General features: G+C 42.1%; 1 protein-coding gene across 1 annotated transcript in view; it reads left to right on the top strand.

Moving 5' to 3' along the window:
* CKAP5 (cytoskeleton associated protein 5) overlaps positions 1–24,786 on the top strand; it is a 108,270-nt gene that overhangs the window by 8,066 nt on the left and 75,418 nt on the right. Inside the window, 6 exon segments of the mRNA XM_049779974.1 lie at positions 15,351–15,444; positions 15,900–16,093; positions 17,576–17,782; positions 19,963–20,134; positions 20,801–20,933; positions 22,505–22,605. Coding sequence (XP_049635931.1) covers positions 15,388–15,444; positions 15,900–16,093; positions 17,576–17,782; positions 19,963–20,134; positions 20,801–20,933; positions 22,505–22,605 — 864 coding nt within the window. The 5' untranslated portion in view covers positions 15,351–15,387.

The raw sequence follows: 24,786 nt of genomic DNA, 5'->3' as shown, positions 1-24,786 counted from the left end.
GTAGAGACAGAAGTAACCCTGAGCGCTACCGGGTGTGACCCAAAAACCAAAAAATAAAAAATAAAAAAAGTAATTTACATTTTTTCTTTTCTTCTATTATGTATTGCTTGGATCTCTCTTAGCTATTATGGTAGTACATTTTTAGGATATTAGTGCATCAATCTCCTCTGGATTTTCCTGAAAAATATTTGCTAAATTTACCTATGTAGAACATCCTGTATCTTAATAACTTCCACACCTTGCCTTTTTTTTTTCTCTAGGTTTTGTTTTTGTGTTCAGAGCTTGCTCCTGGCTCTGCACCTAGGAATTACTCCTGATAGTTTTCAGGAGGCTATGTGGGATGCTGGGTCAAACCTAGGTTAGCTGCATGCAAGGCAGGTGCCCTACTTGCTGTACTATTTCTCCAGCCCCAATAGTACCATTCTAGTACCAAAAGATGGGACGGTATGTGGAATTGAACTGGGGTCAATATATACAGGTGATTAACATATACTATCTAACCTATATATATAAGGAACCAGAGCCAGAATCTGGCTCACATGATAGCTCTTCATACCTTCAAAACCTGGCCTTGAATGGCCCACTGAAAACTATGTAGGTATAGAAGCCCTACCCACTGCTGGGTGTGGCCCCATAAAAATTTTAGATTAGTAAATAAATAAGAAGGCCAGAGAAAAAGCATGAGAGTTAAGGTTTTACCTTGCATGCAGTTGCAGCTACAACCTTGAATCAAATGCCGGAGTATACATGGACCCCTTAGCACTATTGGGTGTGGTCCTAAGGCAGAACAAAACAGGTTTCTGGATAAAATCGGAGTGTGGGTAGTTCAGTGGTAGAAAGTGTGCTACATGAGTCAATAGACTCAATCCCAGCTGTGCACACTGCACACACACATATACCATGTATACGGTGTTCTTTTTTTTTTTTGGGTCACACCCGCAGCCCTCAGGGGTTCCTCCTGGCTCTATGCTCAGAAATCACTCCTGCCAGGTTTGGGGGACCATATGGGATGCCGGGATTTGAATCACTGTCCTGCATGGAAGGCAACCGCACTTTCTCCGTGCTATCTCTCTGGCCCCAGCTGTTATGTTCTTTGACTAATTCTTTATATTTCTTTTTTTTTTTTTTTTTTTTTTTTTTTGGGTCACACCCGGCAGCGCTCAGGGGTTACTCCTGGCTTCATGCTCAGAAATTCTCCTGGCAGGCACGGGAGACCATATGGGATGCTGGGATTCGAACCAATGACCTTCTGCATGAAAGGCAAACTCCTTACCTCCATGCTATCTCTCCAGCCCCTTGACTAATTCTTAAGATACATTTCTTGAAGGGGTAATCATGATTTAAAAAAATGTTAGGCTGAAAGATAGTACAGATCATAGACCATTTGCCTTTTGTATGGCCTAACCATGTTTGAATACCAGGCATTCCATGATGTCTCCCAAGTACTTCATAACTGTAGGGTACTCTGCCACTATGGCACCTCCTTTTTTACCCTTCTAAATTAGTTTGTTTTCATTATAGGAGGGTATTTAAACTTGCCAAATGCTTTTTATGCATTGGTTGAGACGATCATTTCTGTTAATAAGAGACAATATTATGGTGCTTTATGTTGATTCTGGTATAGTTGAACAACCCTTGCATTCTAAGGAATAAATTCCCCTTGGCCATGGTGCATCATACTAATAAATGTTGATGGATTCATTTGGTAATGTTTTGTTGAAGATTTTTACATCAATATTTATCAGCACTACTCATTTTTTTGTTTGTCTTGGGGTATTTTTGGGCCACACCCAGTGTAGCTCACGAGTTACTCCTCGTTCTATGCCCAGAAATCACTCCCTGCAGGCTCAGGCGACCATATTGGTTTTCGGAGATCAAATCCAGTCTGGCCCCGGGTCTGCTGATCACAAGGCAAATGACTTACCACTGTGTAATTGCTCCAGCCCAGCATTATTAATTTTTTAGTGTCTTTGGTCTTACTTTCAGGTAATATTGGCCTCATAGAACAAACTTGAAAATGTTCCTCTTTTGCTTATTTTTGGAGGAGGGAGTTTCAGGAGGATTTGGTGTTAATTATTTAGATGTTCGGTAGAGTTCGTCATTAAAACCATTTGGTCCTGGACTTTTTTAATATATCATTTTTAAACCTGTTTCCAGTAATAGTTGACAGAATGTGTGCAGTGTCCTGCATACAGGCTTGGAAAGGCCTGTTTTGACTTGATACTAACTACATTTCTTGGTACCACAAAATGTGCTAAATATGTGGAAAGTCCCATTCTATTTTTTTTTTTTTTTTTTGGTTTTTGGTTTCACCCAGCATCGCTCAGGAGTTAGTCCTGGCTCTACGCTCAGAAATCCCTCCTGGCAGGCTCAGGGGACCATATGAGATGCTGGGATTCGAACCACTGTTCGAATGCCTTACTCCGTGCTATCTCTCTGCCCCAGAAAGTCCTGTTCTTCTGTATTCTTTTTGTTTGTTTTGGGTCATACCCAGCAGTGCATAGGGTTATAATCTTGACTCTCCACTCAGAAATTATTCCTGGTATGTTCAAGGGACCATACAGGATGCCAGGAATTGAATGCAGGTTGGCCACACTCAAGGCAAATGCCTTACCCTACCTCTTCTACTATATTGGTCTGGCTCAGAAAATCAATTATTTCTGACTCTTTTTTTTGGGGGGGGGTTGGTTTTTGGGTCACACTGGCAGCACTCAGAGGTTACTCCTGGTTCTATGCTTAGAAATTGCTCCTGGCAGGCTCGGGGGAACCATATGGGATGCCGGGATTTGAACCACCATCCTTCTGCATGCAAGGCAAACAAATGCCTTACCTCCATGCTATCTCTCCGGCCCCTATTTCTGACTTTTTTTTTTTTTTTTTTTTTTTTTTTTTGTGGTTTTTGGGTCACACCCGGCAGTGCTCAGGGGTTATTCCTGGCTCCATGCTCAGAAATTGCTCCTGGCAGGCACAGGGGACCATATGGGACGCTGGGATTCGAACTGATGACCTTCTGCATGAAAGGCAAACGCCTTACCTCTATGCTATCTCTCCAGCCCCTATTTCTGACTTTTTTTAACCTCTTATCTACATTGATGGGGGAGGGGTTGGGCAATCTCTGGTGGCACTCAGGTGTTATACTTAGCTCTGTGCTTAGAAATTACTCCTGGCAGGCTTGGGTGACCATATGGGATGCCAGGGATCAAAACCTGATCAGTCACATAAAAGGCAAACACCTTACCCACCCACTTGGCTATTGCTCCAGTCCCAATCAGTGAGTTTTTAAAAATAGAACAATACATTATAGACCATATATACTAAATTGAAGAAAGAACTTTTTGTGTATATATTTGGGGGAGGGCATACTCATTAGTGTTTTGTGGCTACCCACAACTGAGTGCTTAGGAATTGCTCCTAGTGGTGCCCAGGGGACCTTGCAGTGTAGTACTGGGAATCAAACCTATGCCCTAGGTATGCAAAGCACAGAGGCGGCCCTTTCATCTTTCTCCTTAGCTTAGAACTGAATTTTACTTTTTCTAAATAGAGATCTCTACAACAGTGCTGAGGAGTGAGTGCCCTGGGGATCACTTTCCATAGTGCCAACCTGACAATTCAGAGCTCTGATGATGAAATTCTTCTTGAGCCTAGCAGTGCTGGAAGCCACTGGAGTCACACCAGGTATTCTAGGCAGCTACAAGTGCTAAAGAAGAGGGGCATTTTTTCTGGGGATTGAACATGAGCTTTATGCAAGCTAGGCATGTGTTCTCTCCAGAGAACTATCTCCAGAGATGACTTTTTCTTTTTGGTTTTTGGGTCACACCCGGCAGTGCTTAGGGATTATTCCTGGCTCTGCGCTCAGAAATCACCCTTGGCAGGCACCAGGGACTGGTGGCGGGATGCTGGGATTCGAACCACCATCCTTCTGCATGCAAGGCAAACACCCTACCTCCATGCTATCTCTCTGGCCCCCTCCAGAGCTGACTTAAATTCACAGCAGTAAAACAGATCTAGGGCCTGGAGTGACAGCACCGAGGGTAGGGCATTTTTGCCTTGCACCTGACTTAGGTTTGATCTCAGGTATCTCATATGGTCCCCAAAGCACCACCAAGAGTAATTTCTGAGTATCAGAGCCAGAGTAACACCGGAGAGTCACCGGGTGTGGCCCAAAAACAAAACAAAGAAGCAATTAAAACAAACAAAAAAACCTAAACAGATCTATACTGAAAGTAAGTGCTCAGTAATCCATTTTGCATGCCATTTGTGATAGATCAGTGCAGAAGTTTTCATACATTAACTTTGGAAAGCAGTTTGACAGCTACTAATAAAATTAAATATATGCTACCCAGAATTTCTACTCTTGAATATTTACCTAAATTAATGAATCTTATACAGAAACCTGTAGCATTATATTTTTTCATAGTTGCAGGAAGGGGTTGCTTACTCCTGGCTGTGTGCCCTTGGATCACACCTTGGTGGTGCTAGGACCATATGCAAAACCGGTGACCATACTGGGTTGGCATGCAAGACAAGTTCCATAACCCCTATACTTTATCTCTGGCTCCCATAATTGCTAAAATCTTAATCAATACACATATCCTTCAACAGATACATGGATGGAAAATGTATTAGAACAGAAATGGAATACTGCTCAACAGTAAGATTGAACAGAATATTGATGTGAACCAACTATATAATCTAAATTATACTTTATAAAAATACTCAAAACAGTGCACTCTATCATTCTTTTTATATGACACTGGATCTATACGGGAAAAGTATATAGATCAAGTGGTTGTCCTAGAGGGAAGAGGAATAGTTGACTACCAAAATGCAGAAGAATTTTTTGGTCTAGTGGAGATGATTTTTAATTTTTTTTTTTTTTTTGGTTTTTGGGCCACACCCAGTGATGCTCAGGGGTTACTCCTGGCTATGCGCTCAGAAGCCGCTCCTGGCTTGGGGGACCATATGGGACACCGGGGGATTGAACCGCGGTCCATCCAAGGCTAGCGCAGACAAGGCAGGCACCTTACCTCTAGTGCCACCGCCCGGCCCTGATTCTTAATTTTTTATTACTTGCTGAAGATGTGTTGCATCTCAGCCATTCTCATGGGTCATAGTACTTTCACGAGAGGAAAACGGGTACACGAGCAGACGAATATGAAATAATTGAGACCACACAAAGTATGGGGACCCACCTCTATGAGACAAGAGATAACTTTACTTTTCAGCTGATGACATTTTAAGCACAACTCTGGTATGCAAGGTGTTTTCAGGAAAACAAAGGGCAGAGGATCATTAGGAGGGACCACACAATGGTACTGGACCCTAGAATCTACATATCAAATAACTACCCTATGTAGGTGAGAAAGAGCCCTGCTAGAGGTAAGGCAAAACTTGAGATGGAGGTGTACTGGTTTGCAAGAAGTTCACAGCCTCCAGAAAGTAGAATTCAAGAAAGGCAGAAGCTATTGTTTAGCACCAAGTTACTGGGAACTGGCTTAGCTCAACCTTTGAGTTGCAAATATACTAGCCAGCTGGGTAGTTAGCCATCTCTGGTGCTGAAAATTTGTATAAGATTGCAGGATAACTAAGGCCGAATATCTGTAGTTTAGCAAGTGAGGCAAAGCCAAATAAATAAAAGTAAAGAGATATATAATGTCACAGCCATGTCAGAAACATAGCCAGTAATCCATGCAGGGGTTATGATTGACTTCCACCGACAGGCCATCTGACTGAATTATTTCTTGGGGAAAATCAGGCACTTCACCAGGAAAGCGAAAAGACACATCTGGAGTATGCTTTCCCTTATAGTGGAGACATCCATGTTACGTGCAGTGACAATTTGTGTGTGTGTGTATATGTGTGTGTGTGTGTGTGTGTGTGTGTGTGTGTGTGTGTAGACATCCATGTTACGTGCAGTGACAATTACTGTGTGTGTGTGTGTAGACATCCATGTTACGTGCAGTGACAATTACTGTGTGTGTGTTTTAGGGACACATCTGACTTTGGGCTCAGGGGTCACTCCCAGACTTTGGGCTCCGGGGTCACTCCCAGAGGGACATGGGAAGCCATATTGGGTTCTAGCATCAAACCTATCAGTCAATTATAAGACATACACTGTATTATGACTTAACCTACATCTGAGGTGGTTTTTTATTTTGGTTTGGTTTAGGGGCTGCACATGGAAGCACTCGGGTATTCCTGGCTCTGTGATCAGAAATTACTCCTTGAGGTGCTTGGGGGGGACTATATGGAATGCTGGGGATTAAGCCTGTATTGGCCATGTGCAAGGCAAATGCCCTATCTCTGTTCTATTGCTTTGGCCTCAATCTCAGTGTTTTTTTCTTTGTTTGTTTGTTTGTTCATTTGTTTTTGGGTCACACCCAGCAGCACTCAGGGGTTACTCCTGGCTCATTGCTCAGAAATTAACCCTGGCTGGCTTGGGGGACCATATGGGATGCCAGGATTCGAACCACCTCTTCTGCATGAAAGGCAAACACTTACCTCCATGCTATCTCTCCGGCCCCAATCTCAGGTATTTTTGACTGTGATATGTGTATGTATAAATGTGTATTTGTCAAAATTCACAGAACTATGTGCCAAAAGGAATGAGTTTTGATGAATGTTAAGTTATACCTCAGTAAATCTGACTTTTAATATGTTTTTATTCATTTTGGTTTTGGGAGCCATGGCCAGTGATGCTTAGGAATTAGGAGTCCTCTTCTTTTTTTTTTTTTTTTTTTGGCTTTGCACTCAGGAATTATTCATGGCAGGGCTGGGGTTGGGGATGGATCCATATGTGATGCCAAAGAATTAAGCACCAGTCAGCCAGGTGCAGGGCGAACATACTACATGTACTATCACTAGCCCCTAAATAGTACTTTTAAGATTCTTTGCTTGGGGGCCCGGAGAGATAGCACAGCAGCGTTTGCCTTGCAAGCAGCTGATCCACGACCAAAGGTGCTTGGTTCGAATCCCGGTGTCTCATATGGTCCCCTGTGCCTGCCAGGAGCTATTTCTGAGCAGACAGCCAGGAGTAACCCCTGAGCACCGCCGGGTGTGGCCCAAAAACCAAAAATAAAAAAAATAAAAATAAATAAATAATGGGCCCGGAGAGATAGCACAGCGGTGTTTGCCTTGCAAGCAGCCGATTCGGGACCTAAGGTGGTTGGTTCGAATCCCGGTGTCCCATATGGTCCCCCATGCCTGCCAGGAGCTATTTCTGAGCAGACAGCCAGGAGTAACCCCTGAGCAACGCTGGGTGTGGCCCAACCCCCCCCCCCCCGCCCAAAAATAAATAAATAAATAAATAAATTCTTTGCTTGGGAATCTGTTCTCTCTGGACTTTGGCTAATAGTGTTTCTGTCAAGTGGGAGCAAGGAGCTGATTATAGGTGTAGCCAGGCAAAGTGGGTAGAAAGGGGCTATGCATTTGCTTCTTAGTTTTATTTTATTATTGGGTCCGTGCCTGGCAGACTATTCACAAATCTGTGGCTAAAGGTCACTCCTAGTGGACATCGCTTAGAGAACAATGAAGTGCTACAGATCAAATCTATGCCTTCCACATGCTAAGCATGTTCTCAGGCCTTTGAGCTTCCTTTCTGGCCCTGCTCCTTAGATTTAAAAGGACTACAATAGGAACCAGAGATGTAACTCAGTAGTAAAGCATATGCCTTGCATGCCTGAGACCGGAGTTTGATCTCTGATACCTAACAAGAAAAATGCATAGGACAGTGGTAGGAAATATAAACAGTAACAATTGTTGAACGTTGTACATATATTTTTGAACATTGTATATTTTAATTATGAGTTAAAGAGCATTTCATCTGAAAAATGTTCTAGGTGTTTCACAGAGTAAACAATTTCATTCTTTTTTTTTTGGGGGGGTGGGGTTTGGGCCACACCCAGCGGTGCTCAGGGGTTACTCCTGGCTGTCTGCTCAGAAATAGCTCCTGGCAGGCACGGGGGACCATATGGGACACCTTGATTCGAACCAACCACCTTAGGTCCTGGATCAGCTGCTTGCAAGGCAAACGCTGCTGTGCTATCTCTCCGGACTCACATAATTTCATTCTTAGTAAGATACTAATTTTCCCATTTTACAAATAGAAAACAGAAATTTGAGAGTTGGAAATTTAATCCAAGCCCAAATAGCTAGCAAATAGTATATCTAGAATTTGAACCAAGCATTATAGTTCCAGAATATATGTTCTTAATTGCTAACTTGGCTTCTTTCCTTCATTGAATATGATCTAATAAAGAATTCCAGTTAATGTTTAAAACTTCTCTGTCTTTGGTTATATAAGTACATCAATACAATTTTTCTGAGTTTAACTTGTTTACAGAAAATCATTGCCATGAAGAAAGGCTTCCTGATCCTCTTTAAGTACAAAACAATGCTACCTCTCAAATAACATGAATTGTTTTTGTTTTTCCATGTTTTCATCCAGGTTTTTCTTATATTTATATATAATCTTCAATAATTCTTTTCTAAACAGCCACTACTTTGCCATATAAAGGAGAATACTACTTCTTGGTAACTTGTTGAAGTATGAAGGTTATAGATGTCCAATTTAGTCTTTTCATGCTTATATTAAAGGAAGCAGTAACCCAGAGAAGATAGACTTTATTTGTACTCTCATACTTAGCAAGATATCTAAGAATCGGGCCGGAGTGATAGCACAGTGGTAAGGCAACCACCAACCTTCTGCATCAAAGGCAAATACCTTACTTCCACGCTTTCTCTCCGGCCCCTAGTATCTTTATTTAAGCACCATGATTACAAACATGTTTGTAGTTGGGTTCAGTCATAAATTTCCTAAATTATTTTTGGTTTTGGGTCATACCTAGCAGGCTTTCAGGGATTACTCCTGGCTCTGTGCTCAGAAATAGCTTCTGGCAGACTCTGGGGACCATATAGGATCCTGGGAATCGAACCAGAGTTCGTCCTGGGCTGGCCACGTGCAAGGCAAACACCCTACTGCTACACCACAGCTCTGGCCCCAATTTCCTAAATTCTTTTTTTTGGGGGGGGGGATTTTGGGCCACACCCGGTGACACTCCCTCGGGTTACTTCTAGCTCTGCACTCAGAAATCACTCCTGGCTTGGGGGACCATGTAGGACTCGTGGAGTATTGAACCACGGTCTGTCCTGGTCTGTCCTAGGTCAGTCTAGTGCAAGGCAAATGCCCTACCGCTACACCAGCCCCAACTTCCTAAATTCTGAATCTAGGTTCTGTTATTTTCTCAAGAACACCTCATATTAAAATAGATTTGCATCACAGTTGTACTTGAATGTAAGGTTTTTTGATTTGATTTTTGTTTTTGGACTATACCTAGTGGTGCTCAGTGGTTATGTCCTGGCTCTGTGCTCAGGGGTCATTCTTGGTGGTGCCTGGGGGACCTTATAGAATGCTGGGAAAGGAACAATGGTTGGCCATGTGCAAGGCAAACGTGTCCCCCTCCCCCAGTCCCAGAATGCAAGGTTTCTTTACCTACAGAGACTTGGGGTGAGTTCTTGGTCAAATTTTGAAAGGCTCATAAGAAGGATTAAAGTTAGTTTTATTTCACCACCTACTACTTACCTACCCATCTATCATTATCTAGAATTCCTTGTGTTGAAGGAAAAAGAAGTCAGTGAAAAATGGTGAGCAATGCAGGCTGTCAGAATTCTTTTCCCAGTCTTTAAAATGTCATTTGAAGAATATGGATTCTGTTACCTTGGGCAGTTAGTCAAAGCATCAGGGTAAATATGCCATTTTATGCAGCAATTTTTTTCCACACCTGGATTGTTATGATGGAGTTATCTCCTTTGTTTTTGTTGCCACCATAAAATTGACACACTCTTCCACTGGTGTAGTAATTGGTTCTTCATTTGCATCATATTTTGAAACCTGTATGCTTCAAAGGAACCTCCTGTAATTTTGCAGACCCCTGACTGAGTAGCAATGGCCTCTTTATGGCCCTTTTAAATTAGCAATGTGTGCTGGCTGGATGTTGGGCTGAACTGGAGTAGTCTGTGGGGCGGGAGCTCCCATATACGGTCCCGCCCTCAGAGGAGGTGTTTTCGGACTCCAGCACTAATGATGCTTCCTACTGCCTGGTTTGCCCGGTTTTCCTGCTGTTTCGGCTTGGACCTTGGCTTAGACCCTGTGGGAGGAGGTGGATTTCTCCCTGCCTGGGTGTCTTAAGTGTATTTGTGGGTAAGAGTAAGACATCCCTTGATCGTGCTGGAAGTCATATGGCCATTACTAGGACTTTCCTGACCTATCAGAGGCTCTGGCAGTGAAAGAGCAATAAACAATGCCAGCTGCTGTGAGCAAAAGCCTAGGACATCTGTCCCACTATTGAGTGGTGACATCGGCCCTAGGGTGCTCATTGGTTATGCAGTGGTTGAGTGGTGCCCACAAGCTGATTTTATCTCATCTTGTTCCCTCCTGGGGTGAGGAGAAAATTGCTTTGATCAGAGTAAAATCCAGTTGTACTGAATGGGTGGAGCTGGATCTAGTGCCCTAGGCCTTGGGACTTTAGCTGGCATTTGGAGACCTAGTTAGCTTGAAGATGAGTAAGCATTAAGTTTTCAGCTACTGTGGCAGCGTTGAGTAGAAACTCTCAAAGTTGAACTAATTTACAGTGAGAATTTTCCATATCTTCAAAGATTGTACTTAATACCCCTCCCACACAGTTAACCTTTTCTGTTAAGAGGAAAAAAGTGATGTTAGAGACAGCTTTTTACCTTTCCCCTGGCTAAAAGAATGGCCACCATCCCAAGACTAGGGCAGCAAGCATTCCCATCTGTTGCTCTAACCTGCTAGAAAAAGCTGTTCCCAAATATTACAGAATAGTACTCTACAGGATATATTTGTCCTTGATAGTGTGAATTATCTGGAGGCAGCTGTTTATTGTTTGTTCCCCCTTGGTGCTCAGGGATGACTCCTGGCAGAACTCAGGGGACCCAGGGTGCCAGTGATTGAAATCAGGTCAGTTGTGTATAAGGCATGCATCCTACCCACTCTCCAGACCCTTGAGGAGTTGTTGTTGTTGTTGTTGTTGTTGTTTGTGGTTTTTGGGTCACGCGAGCAACACTCGGGGTTACTCCTGGCTCTATGCTCAGAAATCGCCTCTGGCAGGCACAGGGACCATTATGGGATGCCAGGATTCGAACCACCATCTTCCTGCATGAAAGGCAAACACCTTACCTCCATGCTCTCTCCGGCCCCCCTTGAGGAGTTCTTTAAGTTAGAGTGAAAGGCTTGTCATTTTTGTTACTGGCTACTTATTATGAAAAGAATTTGTCAGGGCCAGAGAGATAGCATGGAGGTAGTGAGTTTGCCTTGCATGCAAAAGGACAGTGGTTCGAATCCCGACATCCCATATGGTCCCCTGAGCACTGCCCAGTGTGACAAAACAAAACAAAAAAAAAGAATTAGTCTAATTTAGTCAAATAATAAAAAGTTTAGATTTTCTATGACAATCACATAATTGTTATGCATTTTAACCTGGTTATCCTTAGACATGGCTGAGTAATTATTTCTGGCATGTGTGTATATTATTTTATCTATGGGTTTTTTTGTTTCTGTTTTTAGGCCATACCTGGCTGTGTTCAGGACTTATTACTTCTGACTCTGCGCTCAGAAATCGCTCCTGGTTGTGCTGGGAGGGGGTCATACTGGGTACAGGAATTGAACCCTCTTCATGCAAGGCAAGCACCCTAGTAAACTGAACTATTTTCCTCCAGCCTTTTTTACTTTATGTTTAGTTGCCATCCTAACGAGTGAAAGGTAGTATTTTATAGTTTTTATTTGCATTTCTCAAGATTTAGTAATTTAAAGATTTTTTATGCATTTATTAGTTAGCTATATGTTAAGTCTTCTTTGTGTGTATATTTGTGTCCTTTCCCCACTTTTTAATCAGGTTAATTCACTGATTTGAATTATAGGAGTTCTTTATAGCATTTTATTTCCTTTTAATGAATTGTTTTATTGCTTGAATTATATCAGTGGAATAGTTTTATAGGTCTCATTTCATAAATGTTTACCCATTTACGAATTTCAGCCCTTTTTATAATGGTGCTGTGAGCATACATACATAATCCATATATATGTTCTTGTACCTGTTTTTTGTTCTTTTAGATATATGACTAGGAGTAGACTTTTTTTTTTTTATTTTTTCTTTTTTTGGTTTTGGGGCCACACTCCGTGGTGCTCAGGGGTTACTCCTGGCTGTCTGCTCAGAAATAGCTCCTGGCAGGCACGGGACACCGGGATTCGAACCAACCAGCTTTGGTCCTGGATTGGCTGCTTGCAAGGCAAACGCGGCTGTGCTATCGCTGTGCTATCTCCGGCCCCGTTTTTGTTTGTTTTTTTGGGGGGCCACACCCAGTGACACTTAGGGATTACTTCTGGCTATGCACTCAAAAATCGCTCCTGGTTCAAGGGAGCATATGGGACACCGGGGGATTGAACCGCTATCCGTCCTGGGTTAGCGGGTGCTAGGCAAAGGCCCTACCACTTGTGCCAACCCTTCAGCCCTAAGAAATTTTTTTTTTTTTGGTTTTTCAGGCCACACCCATTTGATGCTCAGGGGTTACTCCTGGCTAAGTGCTCAGAAATTGCCCCTGGCTTGGGGGGACCATATGGGACACCAGGGGATAGAACCGAGGTCCTTCCTTGGCTAGCGCTTGCAAAGCAGACACCTTACCTCTAGCGCCACCTCGCCGGCCCTGAGAAATCTTTTTTTTAATATTTAAAATTGTTTATTTCCTGAAAAACTAAGGACGTTTCTGTATCATTTTGTTTTTTAAAAAAAAACGGAATCTAGGATAACTTTTGTTACATAACTGCATTTAAAATTTTTTTTTCAGAGAGAAATCTCTTTTTTTGAGGGGGTGGATTTGGGTCACACCCGGCAGCACTCAGGGATTACTGGCTCTATGTTCAGAAATTGCTCCTGGCAGGCTCGGGAGACCATATAGAATGCTGGTATTCGAACCACCGTCCTTCTGCATGAAAGGCAAGTGCCCTACCTCCATGCTATCTTTTCAGCCATAGAGAGAAATCTTAATAAAAACTCTAATGGAGGCTGGAATTATTGCACAGTGGGTAAGGCATTTGCCTTGTACACAACCTATCTGGGTTCAATCTCTGGCATTCCATATGGTCCCCATCCTACCAGGAGTAATTTCTGAGCACAGAGCCAGGAGTAACCCCTAAGTGCCTCTGGGTGTGGCCCCAAAACTAATAAACTTTTGAAATGCAGTTTCTTTTTTTTTTTTTTTTTTTTTTTTTTTTTTGTGGTTTTTGGGTCACACCCGGCAGTGCTCAGGGGTTATTCCTGGCTCCAGGCTCAGAAATTGCTCCTGGCAGGCACGGGAGGACCATATATGGGACGCCGGGATTCGAACCGATGACCTCCTGCATGAGAGGCAAACGCCTTACCTCCATGCTATCTCTCCGGCCCCGAAATGCAGTTTCTGAGTACAACATTTTTTGGATTTCCCCCACATTTTGATAGAGGGAGCTAGGTTAAAGGAAAGACAAAAATTTTGGTGATATCATTGCCTATTGGTTTTGTTGTTTGGTGCAAATGTTTTTTATCTTTGTATGCCTATAAAATGGGGAGAATATATTTCATTTAGTTGTTAGTGTAGACGCAGGGGCCTCAAACTCGTGGGCGGCAGGGCCCTCGTACATTTTGTGGCCCTGCACTAGAGGAATCTTTTTGTTTGTTTTGTTTTAGTTGTTTGGGTCACACCCCCCAATGTTCGAGGCTTACTACTGACTTTGCACTCAAGGATCTCCCCGACTTTGCCTCCTTCCGCCCCACAAGTAAATTGAGTTTGAGACCCGTGGTAGAGTAAATGAGTAGATTTATAAATTACTTTTGCATAGTGCCTAATTCATAGTAGGCACTACTTTTTGTTGTTTTTGTTTGTTTGTTTGTTTGTTTTTGGCCATAGCCTAAGGTGCTCAGGGCTTACTCATGGTTCTGCACTCCTGACAGTGCTTAGGGGACCATTTGGGGTGCAAGAGACCAAACCTGGGTCAGCCACATACAAGGCAAGTGCCCTCCCCACTGTACTTTCTCTTCAGATCTTAGTTTCAGGACCAATAATGGTGATGATAGGATTATATTATTATAAAAAGATAGTAAGTTATGTTTGTCATCTGTAGTATTTAGAAAACTTGAAATTTTTTGCTTTGTTTTGGGGCCACACCTGGGAGCACTCGGGTTACTCCTGGCTCTGCACTCAGAAATAACTCCTGTCATGCTCGGGGGAATATGGTAACTATAAACAAAGGTTACATAAGGGTTGTCCTGTTTTTTCATATAATTTATAAATTTATATGTGCATTGAAAAAAACTTAAAATTCAAGTAGACAGACTTCATTGTTGATTATGTTTACTATTTCTTGGTGAAACAGTACTTCGGTATTTAAGTAACTTCTGTATTTTCTAATTTTCTGCAGTTATCATTTTTTTCTAATTATAAAAGTAATATATCTAAATGAATGGTATAAGTTGTTAAAGATTCATTGATTATAAATTTCACTAAAAATGACTTGGTGCCAGTGTACTGTGGTCAGGATGCTTGCTTTGGACAGGGCAACCGAGGTTTGATCCCCAGTACCCCATGTGGTTCCATCTGGTTCCCTGAGCATTGAATGCAGAAGTGCTTCCTGAGTACAGAGCTAGAAGTATATACCTTTGAGCATTGCCGGTTGTGACCAAAAAAGCAAAAATAAAAAACCCTCAGGACTTCAACACATCTAGTTTTTGTCTCATATACTTGAGAATTTAATGTTTGAGAAGATGCTTCTGCACCATTTAATATATGTGTGTAGTAAATATAGAATATAATATACATTTCTTTTGGGTACATTTTTATTTTTAAAATGATACACACACACACACACACACACACCACACACACACATTTTTTGGTTTTGGGTCACACCCGGTACATTTTTATTTTTAAAATGACACACACACACACACACACACACACACACACACACACTTTTTGGTTTTGGGGCACACACACTTTTTGGTTTTGGGTCACACCCGGCAGCGCTAAGGGGTTACTCCTGGCTCTATGCTCAGAAATCGCCCCTGGCAGGCACAGGGGATCTTATGGGATGCTGGGATTTGAACCACCATCCTTCTGCATGAAAGGCAAACGACTTATCTCCATGCTATCTCTCCGGTCCCTTAAAGTGATATTTTAATGGAATTAAGTGTCTTCTACCAGAGACTATTCAAACATTTTTGTATACACAGTAACAGTAATGACCTCTGCAAGTCATTTTGTCTTGATTGCTGGAGTTAATTTGTTCTTGATTTTTATCTAACCAGGAATTACTCTTAATCCCAAAGAGAAACTGGAAGCACAATGGGAGATGACAGTGAGTGGTTGAAACTTCCCGTTGATCAGAAATGTGAACACAAGGTAAGTCTTTTGGAATTCAAATTTCTGTGTTAGTTTTGACAGCAAAAATAGTGTACAGGTATAAAGCTGCTCAATAATCATATAGTTTAACTGAAGCACAACATTCTTGGGAAATTGGGCAGTTTCAGCAGGATTTCCTAGGTTTGAATTGATTCATTTTAAAACCAGGATGAAAAAAAAATTAACTGATACTTGGATACAAAGTATGACATTCATAGTGGTTGCTCCGATCTGTATGGCCTTGGGGAAAAAAAATCTGAAACACAAAGTAGTTAACTACTTCTCATTAAGGTAGGATTAGAATTTTGTGTAAGTCCTTTTTGGGGAGGTTACTGATCATGGGCTTCTTTGTTTACCTGTACAAGTTAGGAATTTTAAACACCCACACAACACTCCCAGTAAACAATAGACGATAAATAATTTTGTTTTATTTCTCAAAAATACTTCTCATTTAGCTTTGGAAAGCAAGGTTAAGTGGTTATGAAGAAGCCCTGAAGATCTTCCAGAAAATAAAGGATGAAAAGAGCCCAGAATGGTCCAAATTTTTAGGATTGATAAAAAAATTTGTGACAGATTCCAATGCAGTGGTTCAACTGAAAGGATTAGAAGCTGCACTTGTTTATGTTGAAAATGCCCATGTCGCAGGAAAGTAAGTAGTAGTTTCTACTTATTCTAATAATTTTTTAAAAACCAACTCTGGTGCTATAGCATATAGACTGTCCCTAGTTATACTTTCAGAAGAAAATTTTATTTCCATAGCTGCTTGATATTAGTTTATCATTTGTTATTATTAGAAGTCTAAACTATTTAGAACATATAATGTATTCTCTAGAGAACAAATTAGAACTCAAGTACTTAATTTTTGTTTCTTGTTTTTTCTTTAAATCCTTTTTTTTTTTTTTTTTTGGTTCACACCCAGCAGTGCTCAGGGGTTGGGTTACTCCTGGCAGGCTCGGGGGACCATATGGGATGCCGGGATTTGAACCACTGTCCTTCTGCATGCAAGGCAAACACCTTACCTCCATGCTATCTCTCTGGCCCCATAATCCTTAATTTTTAATTTAAAACTTCTTTTGTTTTGTTGGGGGAGCACATCACATCTGGTGGTGCTCAGGAATTAGTCCTGCCTCTGTGCTCAAAAATTGCTTCTGGCAGGCGAGGGGCCAATATAGGATGCCAGGGATCAAACTCAGGTTCGACCCGGTTGGCCATGTGCAAGGCTAACACCCTATTACTGTGCTATCTCTCTGGCTCCTTTTTTTTTTTTTGGTTTTTGGTTTTTGGTTTTTGGGTCACACCCGGCAGTGCTCGGGTTACTCCTGGCTCTACGCTCAAAAACCCTCCTGGCAGGCTGGGGGACCATATGGGATGCCGGGATTTGAACCATCGTCCTTCTGCATGTAAGGCAAAACGCCTTACCTCCATGCTATCTCTCTGGCCCCTGGCCCCAATTTTTACTTAAGTTTTGCTGAGCAATTTGTTTTTCATTTCAAGCTTTTGTGTGCGATTATTCAACTAAGAGAGACAATCTTTAGAAATTGTCATCAAAGGAATCATCTTTTTTCTTTTTCTACAGAGGTTCTCAACTTTGAAATCTTAGAATAACATTTAAAAAAAAAAGAATAACATTTTTGTGCCCCCCCCCCCCAGTTAGGCTTTTTGTTTATTTGTTTTGGAGCCATACTCCCCCCCCCCCTCCCGCCTTCCTGGAGCCATACTTTTATAAACAAACTTTTTTTTTTTTTTTTTTTTTTGGTTTTTGGGTCACACCTGGCAGTGCTCAGGGGTTATTCCTGGCTCCAGGCTCAGAAATTGCTCCTGGCAGGCACAGGGGACCATATGGGGCGCCGGGATTCAAACCGATGACCTCCTGCATGAAAGGCAAACGCCTTACCTCCATGCTATCTCTCCGGCCCCAACAAACTTTTTTTTTAGTGAACAATATGAACTAAGATTTGAGTAAGTTGAATGTCCTTACACATAAAGTTTTGTGCTGTTACTTCATTTTTAAGCATTAATAAAAATATTTGTCAACCCCCATCACCCTTTTTCACAACCTTTCTCTTCAGCTATTTCTAGTAAAGTACGTTTTTAAACATGTGGTGATGGTTGTTTCTAACTTGTATTACAGAACTACGGGAGAAGTTGTGTCAGGTGTTGTCAGTAAAGTGTTCAACCAACCCAAAGCCAAAGCCAAGGAGCTAGGCATTGAGATTTGTCTGATGTACATAGAGATTGAGAAAGCAGAGGCTGTTCAAGAAGAGCTCCTAAAAGGCTTGGACAATAAGAACCCCAAGATCATAGTAGCCTGTATAGAGACTCTGAGGAAAGCCTTAAGGTAAGACGTTTTCTTACTGTTTCAGTTCTAATAACTAGAACATCTCCATTGATCATAGCCTCTTAGCTTTAGTAGAAATGAAACTGCTGAACTTTGTCTATCACAACAGTCAAGAAAGTGACTTTTGAAAAATAAAGGTCATTCCTGAATTTTAGCTCTTTTCTTCATATTGACTTATTTTAGCTTTCAAGTGTTTTTTTGGGGGGTGGCAGGGAGACACATTCCATGGTGCTCCGGGGTTACTCCTGAGCACTCAGAAATCACTCCTGGCAGGCTCACGGGACCATATGGGATGCCGGGGATCAAACCCAGGTTGGTCTCAGGTTGACTACATGCCCTGCCTACAGCCTTGCTGTATCACTCTTGCACCAGCTTTCAAATGCTTTGCAGAGTTGTTGTATCTAACTCCCTGTCTAATGAATATGAACAAGACAAATTGTCTACCTGATCAGTCTGTGATTAGACCTCTGGAAAAAAACTTCAGGGTATTTTGCTAGCTTTCCTTAGTTATTCTTCTTTTTTTTTTTTTTTTGGTTTTTGGGCCACACCCGTTTGACGCTCAGGGGTTACTCCTGGCTATGTGCTCAGAAATCGCCCCTGGCTTGGGGGGACCATATGGGACGCCGGGGGATCGAACCGCGGTCCTTCCTTGGCTAGCGCTTGCAAGGCAGACACCTTACCTCCAGCGCCACCTACCTGGCCCCAGTTATTCTTCTTTTAAGGGGTGGGGTGGGTCGAGCCATACTCTGTGGCACTCAGGAGTTACTCCTGGCTCTCCACTCAGAAATCACTCCTGGTAGGCTCCGGGGACCATTCCTCCTGGGTCAGGCACGTGCAAGGCAAATGCCCTACCACTGCGCCATCGCTCTGGCCCAAGCTATTTCATTTTTAAGCTAAGAGAATAAGTAAAGTTAGAGGGCAATGTTTTTTTGGTTTTTTTTTGGGTTTTGGGCCACACCCGTGACGCTCAGGGGTTACTCCTGGCTATGCGCTCAGAAGTCGCTCCTGGCTTGGGGGACCATATGGGACACCGGGGGATCGAACCACGGTCAGTCCAAGGATAGCACAGGCAAGGCAGGCACCTTACCTCTAGCGCCACCGCCCGGCCCAGAGGGCAATGTTTAATTCTATCATTGAATGTATTTTTTTTTTGTTGTTTGTTTGCTTTTGGGCCACTCCCGGTGGTGCTCAAGGGTTACTCCTGGCTGTCTGCTCAGAAATAGCTCCTGGAGGACCCGGAGAGATAGCACAGCGGTGTTTGCCTTGCAACAGGCCGATCCAGGACCTAAGGTGGTTGGTTCGAATCCCGGTGTCCCATATGGTCCCCCGTGCCTGCCAGGAGCTGTTTCTGAGCAGACAGCCAGGAGTAACTCCTAAGCACCACCGGGTGTGGCCCAAAAACCAAAAAAAAAAAAAAAAAAAAAAAAGCATAGAGCCAGGAATAAGCCCTGAGCATTACTGGGTATGGCCCAAAAACAGACACACATAAAACCAAACAAATTAAACAGACTATATTTCACTGTGTAATCATCAAGGATCTTTTTTTTTTTTTTTCTCATCAAGGATCTTACACTAAATTTTTTGTCCCAAAGTGGGGTACAACAATGAAGCTAATGTTTGTTTTGTTTTTATCTAATGTGAAGGGTGGTTTAGGGCCACTTTTGGCAGTGTTTGGGGGTTATTCCTAGCTCTACACTCAGTACTTACTCAAAATGGGCTTACAGGAACATGAGAAGCCAGAAAGCAAACCTGGGTTGTTTATGTATAAAGCAAGTGTCCTACCTGCTGTACTGTCACCTCAATCCTAGTTTTTGTTTTTTTTTTTTAAATATAGATAATTTTTTCTGTTTATTGGATGATACCCAGCAGCGCTCAGGTTACTCCTGGGTCTACTTCTCAGAAATTGCTCCTGGCAGACTTAGGGGATCATTTGGGATGCTGGGATTCGAACCACCATACTTCTGCATGCAAGCCAAATGCCCTACCTCCATGTTATCTCTCTGGCCCCTCAATCTTGTTCTATAATCATTGTGCTGACATTACTTAAAAACAGGGTGTGACACTTGATCATGTAATGAAATGTGGATATTAATGTACAAGTACGGATTTGTGAGAGAATGAAAGCTTACACCGAACATGTTATTAACAGATTTTTTTCCCCCTAATTTTTAAAATTCTAGTGAATTTGGTTCCAAAATCATCTTGCTTAAACCAATTATCAAAGTGTTGCCAAAACTCTTTGAGTCCCGAGACAAGGCTGTTAGAGATGAAGCCAAACTATTTGCTGTGGAGATTTACAGGTGGATTCGGGATGCTCTGAGACCCCCCTTACAAAATATAAATTCTGTCCAGGTGAGGCATATTTTCATTGTCTTTTCATGAGGTAAAGATGAATAGATTTTCTTCCTTTCATTATTGGTATTTTCCTTACATTTTCTTTGAATTCAGATACTATCTCTTCTGTTGTCAAGTTAAATACGATGCATTCCTAAGCAATTCTATAAACCTCTTATCATAGTTTAAATTATCTTTTAATTTGATTGGTTGGTTTGTTTGGTTTGGGGTCACACCAGAGCCTTTCAGCGATTACTCCTGGCTCTGTGCTCAGAAATCTCTCTTGGCAGTCTCAGAGGACCATATGGGATGCTGGGGATTAAACCTGGGTCCATCCCTGGTTGTCCACGTGCAAGGCAAATGGCCTACTGCTATACTATTTTTCCAGCCCTAGTAGGATCTTTTATATTAGTAAATACAATTGTTAAAATCTATGTTTTCTTTTTTCTTTTTTTGGTTTTTGGGCCACACCTGGTGGTGCTCAGGGGTTACTCCTGGCTGTCTGCTCAGAAATAGCTCCTGGCAGGCACGGGGGACCATATGGGACACCGGGATTCGAACCAACCACCTTTGATCCTGGATCAGCTGCTTGCAAGGCAAATGCTGCTGTGCTATCTCTCCGGGCCCAAAATCTATGTTTTCTAGTGATAAATATATTTTCTAATATTGTGTATTTTTTTGTAGTTAAAAGAACTAGAAGAAGAGTGGGTAAAATTGCCAACGGGTATTCCTAAACCAAGTAGGTTTCTGCGTTCTCAGCAAGAATTAGAAGCTAAATTGGAGCAGCAGCAATCTGCTGGTGGGGATGCTGATGGAGGTAAGCCACTTGAAATACTGGTTTCTTGCAGAAATTAAGATCTAGATACATTGTCTAGGACTGTCATTTAATACAAATCATCTGGTATTAGTAATTCCTCCCTTCTGTATCAAGAGAACATCAGAAATGTGAAAGAATTAATAACGGTTTTATAAATATTTGTATTCCATTTACTTTTTTGAATCCATTTTTTTTTTGGGGGGGGGGGGTCACACCCAGCAGTGTTCAGGGGTTACTCCTGGCTCTGTGCTCAGAATTGCTCCTAGCAGGCTCGGGGGACCATATCAGATGTCGGGATTCAAAACACTGTCCTTCTGCATGAAGGCAAACGCCCTACCTCCATTATATCCTTGGCCCCCCCCTTTTTTTTTTTTTTTTTTGGTTTTTGGGCCACACCTGGTGACGCTCAGGGGTTACTCCTGGCTATGCGCTCAGAAGTTGCTCCTGGCTTGGGGGACCATATGGGACGCCGGGGGATCGAACCGCGGTCCGTCCTAGGCTAGCGCAGGTAAGGCAGGCACCTTACCTTTAGCGCCACCGCCCGGCCCCATTCTTGGCCCCTTTTAAATCCAATTTTTTTTTTTTTTTTTTTTGGTTTTTGGGCCACACCCAGTAACGCTCAGGGGTTACTCCTGGCTATGTGCTCAGAAGTTGCTCCTGGCTTGGGGGACCATATGGGACACCGGGGGATCGAACCGCGGTCCGTCCAAGGTTAGCGCAGGCAAGGCAGGCACCTTACCTTTAGCGCCACCGCCCGGCCCCTTAAATCCATTTTTAAAAGTAATTTAAAGAAAATGCATCACATAGTTGATCACAATACATTTGTTTTCAGATACTTTAAAGCAAAGTTATTGAAAAATGTAGAAAAATATTGAAAGTAAAATGGAGGGGCTGGAGAGATTGCATGGAGGTGGGGTGTTTGTCTTGCATGCAGAAGTATGGTGGTTCGAATCCCGGCATCCCATATGATCCCCCAAGCCTGCCAGGAGCAATTTCTGAGCATAGATCAAGGAGTAACCCCTGAGTGCTGCTAGGTATGATCCAAAAACAAAAAAATAAATAAAATGGAAGGGAAGGGGAAGGAAAGAATAAAGAAAACATACAGTAGTGAGGCCGGAGAGATTGCACAGCGGTGTTTGCCTTGCAAGCAGCTGATCCAGGACCTAAGGTGGTTGGTTCGAATCCTGGCATCCCATATGATACCCCGTGCCTGCCAGGAGCTATTTCTGAGCAGATAGCCAGTAGTAAGCCCTGAGCACCGCCAGGTGTGGCCCAAAAAACCAAAACAAAACAAAACAAAAAAACATACAGTAGTAAGCACATTTGTGAAAATTATTGTGTCTCCAATGAAGTTGTACTACAATGGCAGAAGGTTTAGTAGCTCTTGTAATCTGTCCATTCTGTTTTATTAAGTTGGGGTGTTCCTTCAGGAATGACAGCATCAAACAAATTAATTTGTCCAGAAACTCAAAGGATTATTAAGATACTGCAACTTTTAGGGGCATGTGTGCAGCTGCCAGACCTCATGGAATTAAATCTATTTTTAAAATTTGTTTCATCTTCTCTGACAGGTGATGATGATGGTGATGAGGTACCACAGATAGATACTTATGAACTTTTGGAAGCAGTAGAAATTCTTTCCAAACTTCCCAAAGACTTTTATGACAAAATTGTAAGTTAATAGTTTATTTTATTTTAAATGTATAGAGAATTCTTTAGAGAATAATTCTTTTTTTATTTTTTTCTTTGAGAATTCTTTATTATCCCTTGGTAAACTCCCTTCTGTCCTCTTCTCTAGTAAAGTCATTTAGTTGCTTTGACATGTTCTCATGCTGTGCTGTTCTCATTTGTCCCTTTTATTATCTTTTTTTTTTTTTTTGGTTTTTTGGGCCACACCTGGCGGTGCTCAGGGGTGACTCCTGGCTGTCTGCTCAGAAATAGCTCCTGGCAGGCACGGGGGACCATATGGGACACCAGGATTTGAACCAACCACCTTTGGTCCTGGATCGGCTGCTTGCAAGGCAAACGCCACTGTGCTATCTCTCCGGGCTTATTATCTAATTGTACCTTCAATATTTCAGATTATCCATTTTCTCCATCCCATTGAAACTACTTTGTCTCCCTCCTAATCCCCCCCCCCCCCCAAATATCTTAACATTGGCGTTTGTGACATTTTTTAAAATGTTTTTTGTTTTGGAGCCACACCCGGCCGTACTCTTGGCTCTATACTTAAGAATCACTCCTGGAAATACTCAGGGGACTATATGGGATCTGGGGATAGAACCTAGGTCATCTGCAGCAAGGCAAATACATTTTACCCACTGTACTATTTATTGTTCCAGCCTTTGCTGACATTTTTGGGGGGAGGGGCCTACCCGGTGATGTTCAGGGTTACTCCAAGCTCTGCGCTCAGAAAACGTTCCTGGCTTGGAGGACCATATGGGATGCTGGGGATCGAACCATGGTTCTTCCTAGGCTAGCATGGGCAAGGCAGACACCTTACCACTTGCGCCACCGCTCCGGCCCCTGCTGACATTTTTTAATCAGACAATTCTTTGTTCATTTGTGGGATGTTCAGCAACAACTGTAGCCTTAACACACCATTGCCAAGTCATGACAGTAAAAATGTCTTGGCTTTTTTGCCAAATGTAGCCTGAAACAAGCTTATACTCAATTGAGAAATATGCTTGTCCCAGTTATTACCATCACCTCTTTTATGCGACAGGATTTCTTATAAGACTTATATCTCTTGCCCATTGTATTTCCTAGTATAATTTGAGATGAAATTTTTGAAAATGCAAGCTGTCCCTTATTATTGTTCAGCTTCCATAGTTAAGTTTTAAAATGTCTGAAATCATCCTGTGGACATTCATGTCACCTTTGAGCCTTAACATTCCTGCCACAGTGCTCTGACCTTGGAAGTTGGTTTTTTTCAGATGATGTGTAAATGCTAGTGCTTTAGTCTATAGTTTTAGGACCATAAAAAAATGACTTCTCTAAGGTGAAAACAAATCAGTACTAGTGAGAGATCGTATAAGGGTTAATAAATGTTTGTCTTGTACTGGGCCAGACAGGATCAATTCCAAGTACTTCATGTGGTCCCATAGCACTACCAGGAATGATTCCTGAGCACAGACCCAGTTGTAAGAACTCTGAACAGTTAGATATGGTCCTAAGACCAAAAACCTAAGCACAAAAACAAACAAAAAAGAAAAGTTAAGCAATCATTTAGTAATTTTAATTATTTGGGTAAAACTGGAGATATACAAAGATGTCAGGCCCATTTCCATGAAAGATAGTTATGGTTCTTGGCTGTGTGATTATTTTTCTAATATTTTTTAATAATGTCAATATAGAAACCCAGCTTGGGCTATACCCTGTGGTGCTCATGGGGTTGCTCCAAGGTCTGCCTACGGGATTGCTTCTGATAGTGCTGGGGATCAGACCCAGGCCTCCTGCTTGCAAAGCATGTAGTCAACCCTTTAGAGATTTCTACAGCCCCTCTGTCAGTACTTTTTATTTAGCATAGCACATTCATAGAATTTTGAAAACTTTTGGAAATAGGTTTTGTATGTGGGTAAAACTTTAGATATGAACAAAATGCTCAGATTTTTTATTTGTTTCGATTTGGGAGCAGTGCTCAAGGTTTACTCCTGGCTCTACTGTACGAACCAATCCTCGCAAGCTTGAGAGATTATATTGAGTACTGGGATTGAACCCAGGTTGGCTACATGCAAAGCAAGCACCCTGCCTGCTGTTTTATTGCTTTGGTCTCCAAAATGTTGTACTTGAACGCACATTTTGGCAATTTTTTTTAAATTTTTGTGAAGCAAGACAGTTTTTATTTTATTTT

Source organism: Suncus etruscus, chromosome 9 (assembly GCF_024139225.1).
Source record: "Suncus etruscus isolate mSunEtr1 chromosome 9, mSunEtr1.pri.cur, whole genome shotgun sequence".
In the NCBI taxonomy this organism is placed as follows: Eukaryota; Metazoa; Chordata; class Mammalia; order Eulipotyphla; family Soricidae; genus Suncus; species Suncus etruscus.
Note: the sequence above shows the minus strand (reverse complement) of the source record. Positions and strands in the feature narration are given on the sequence as shown.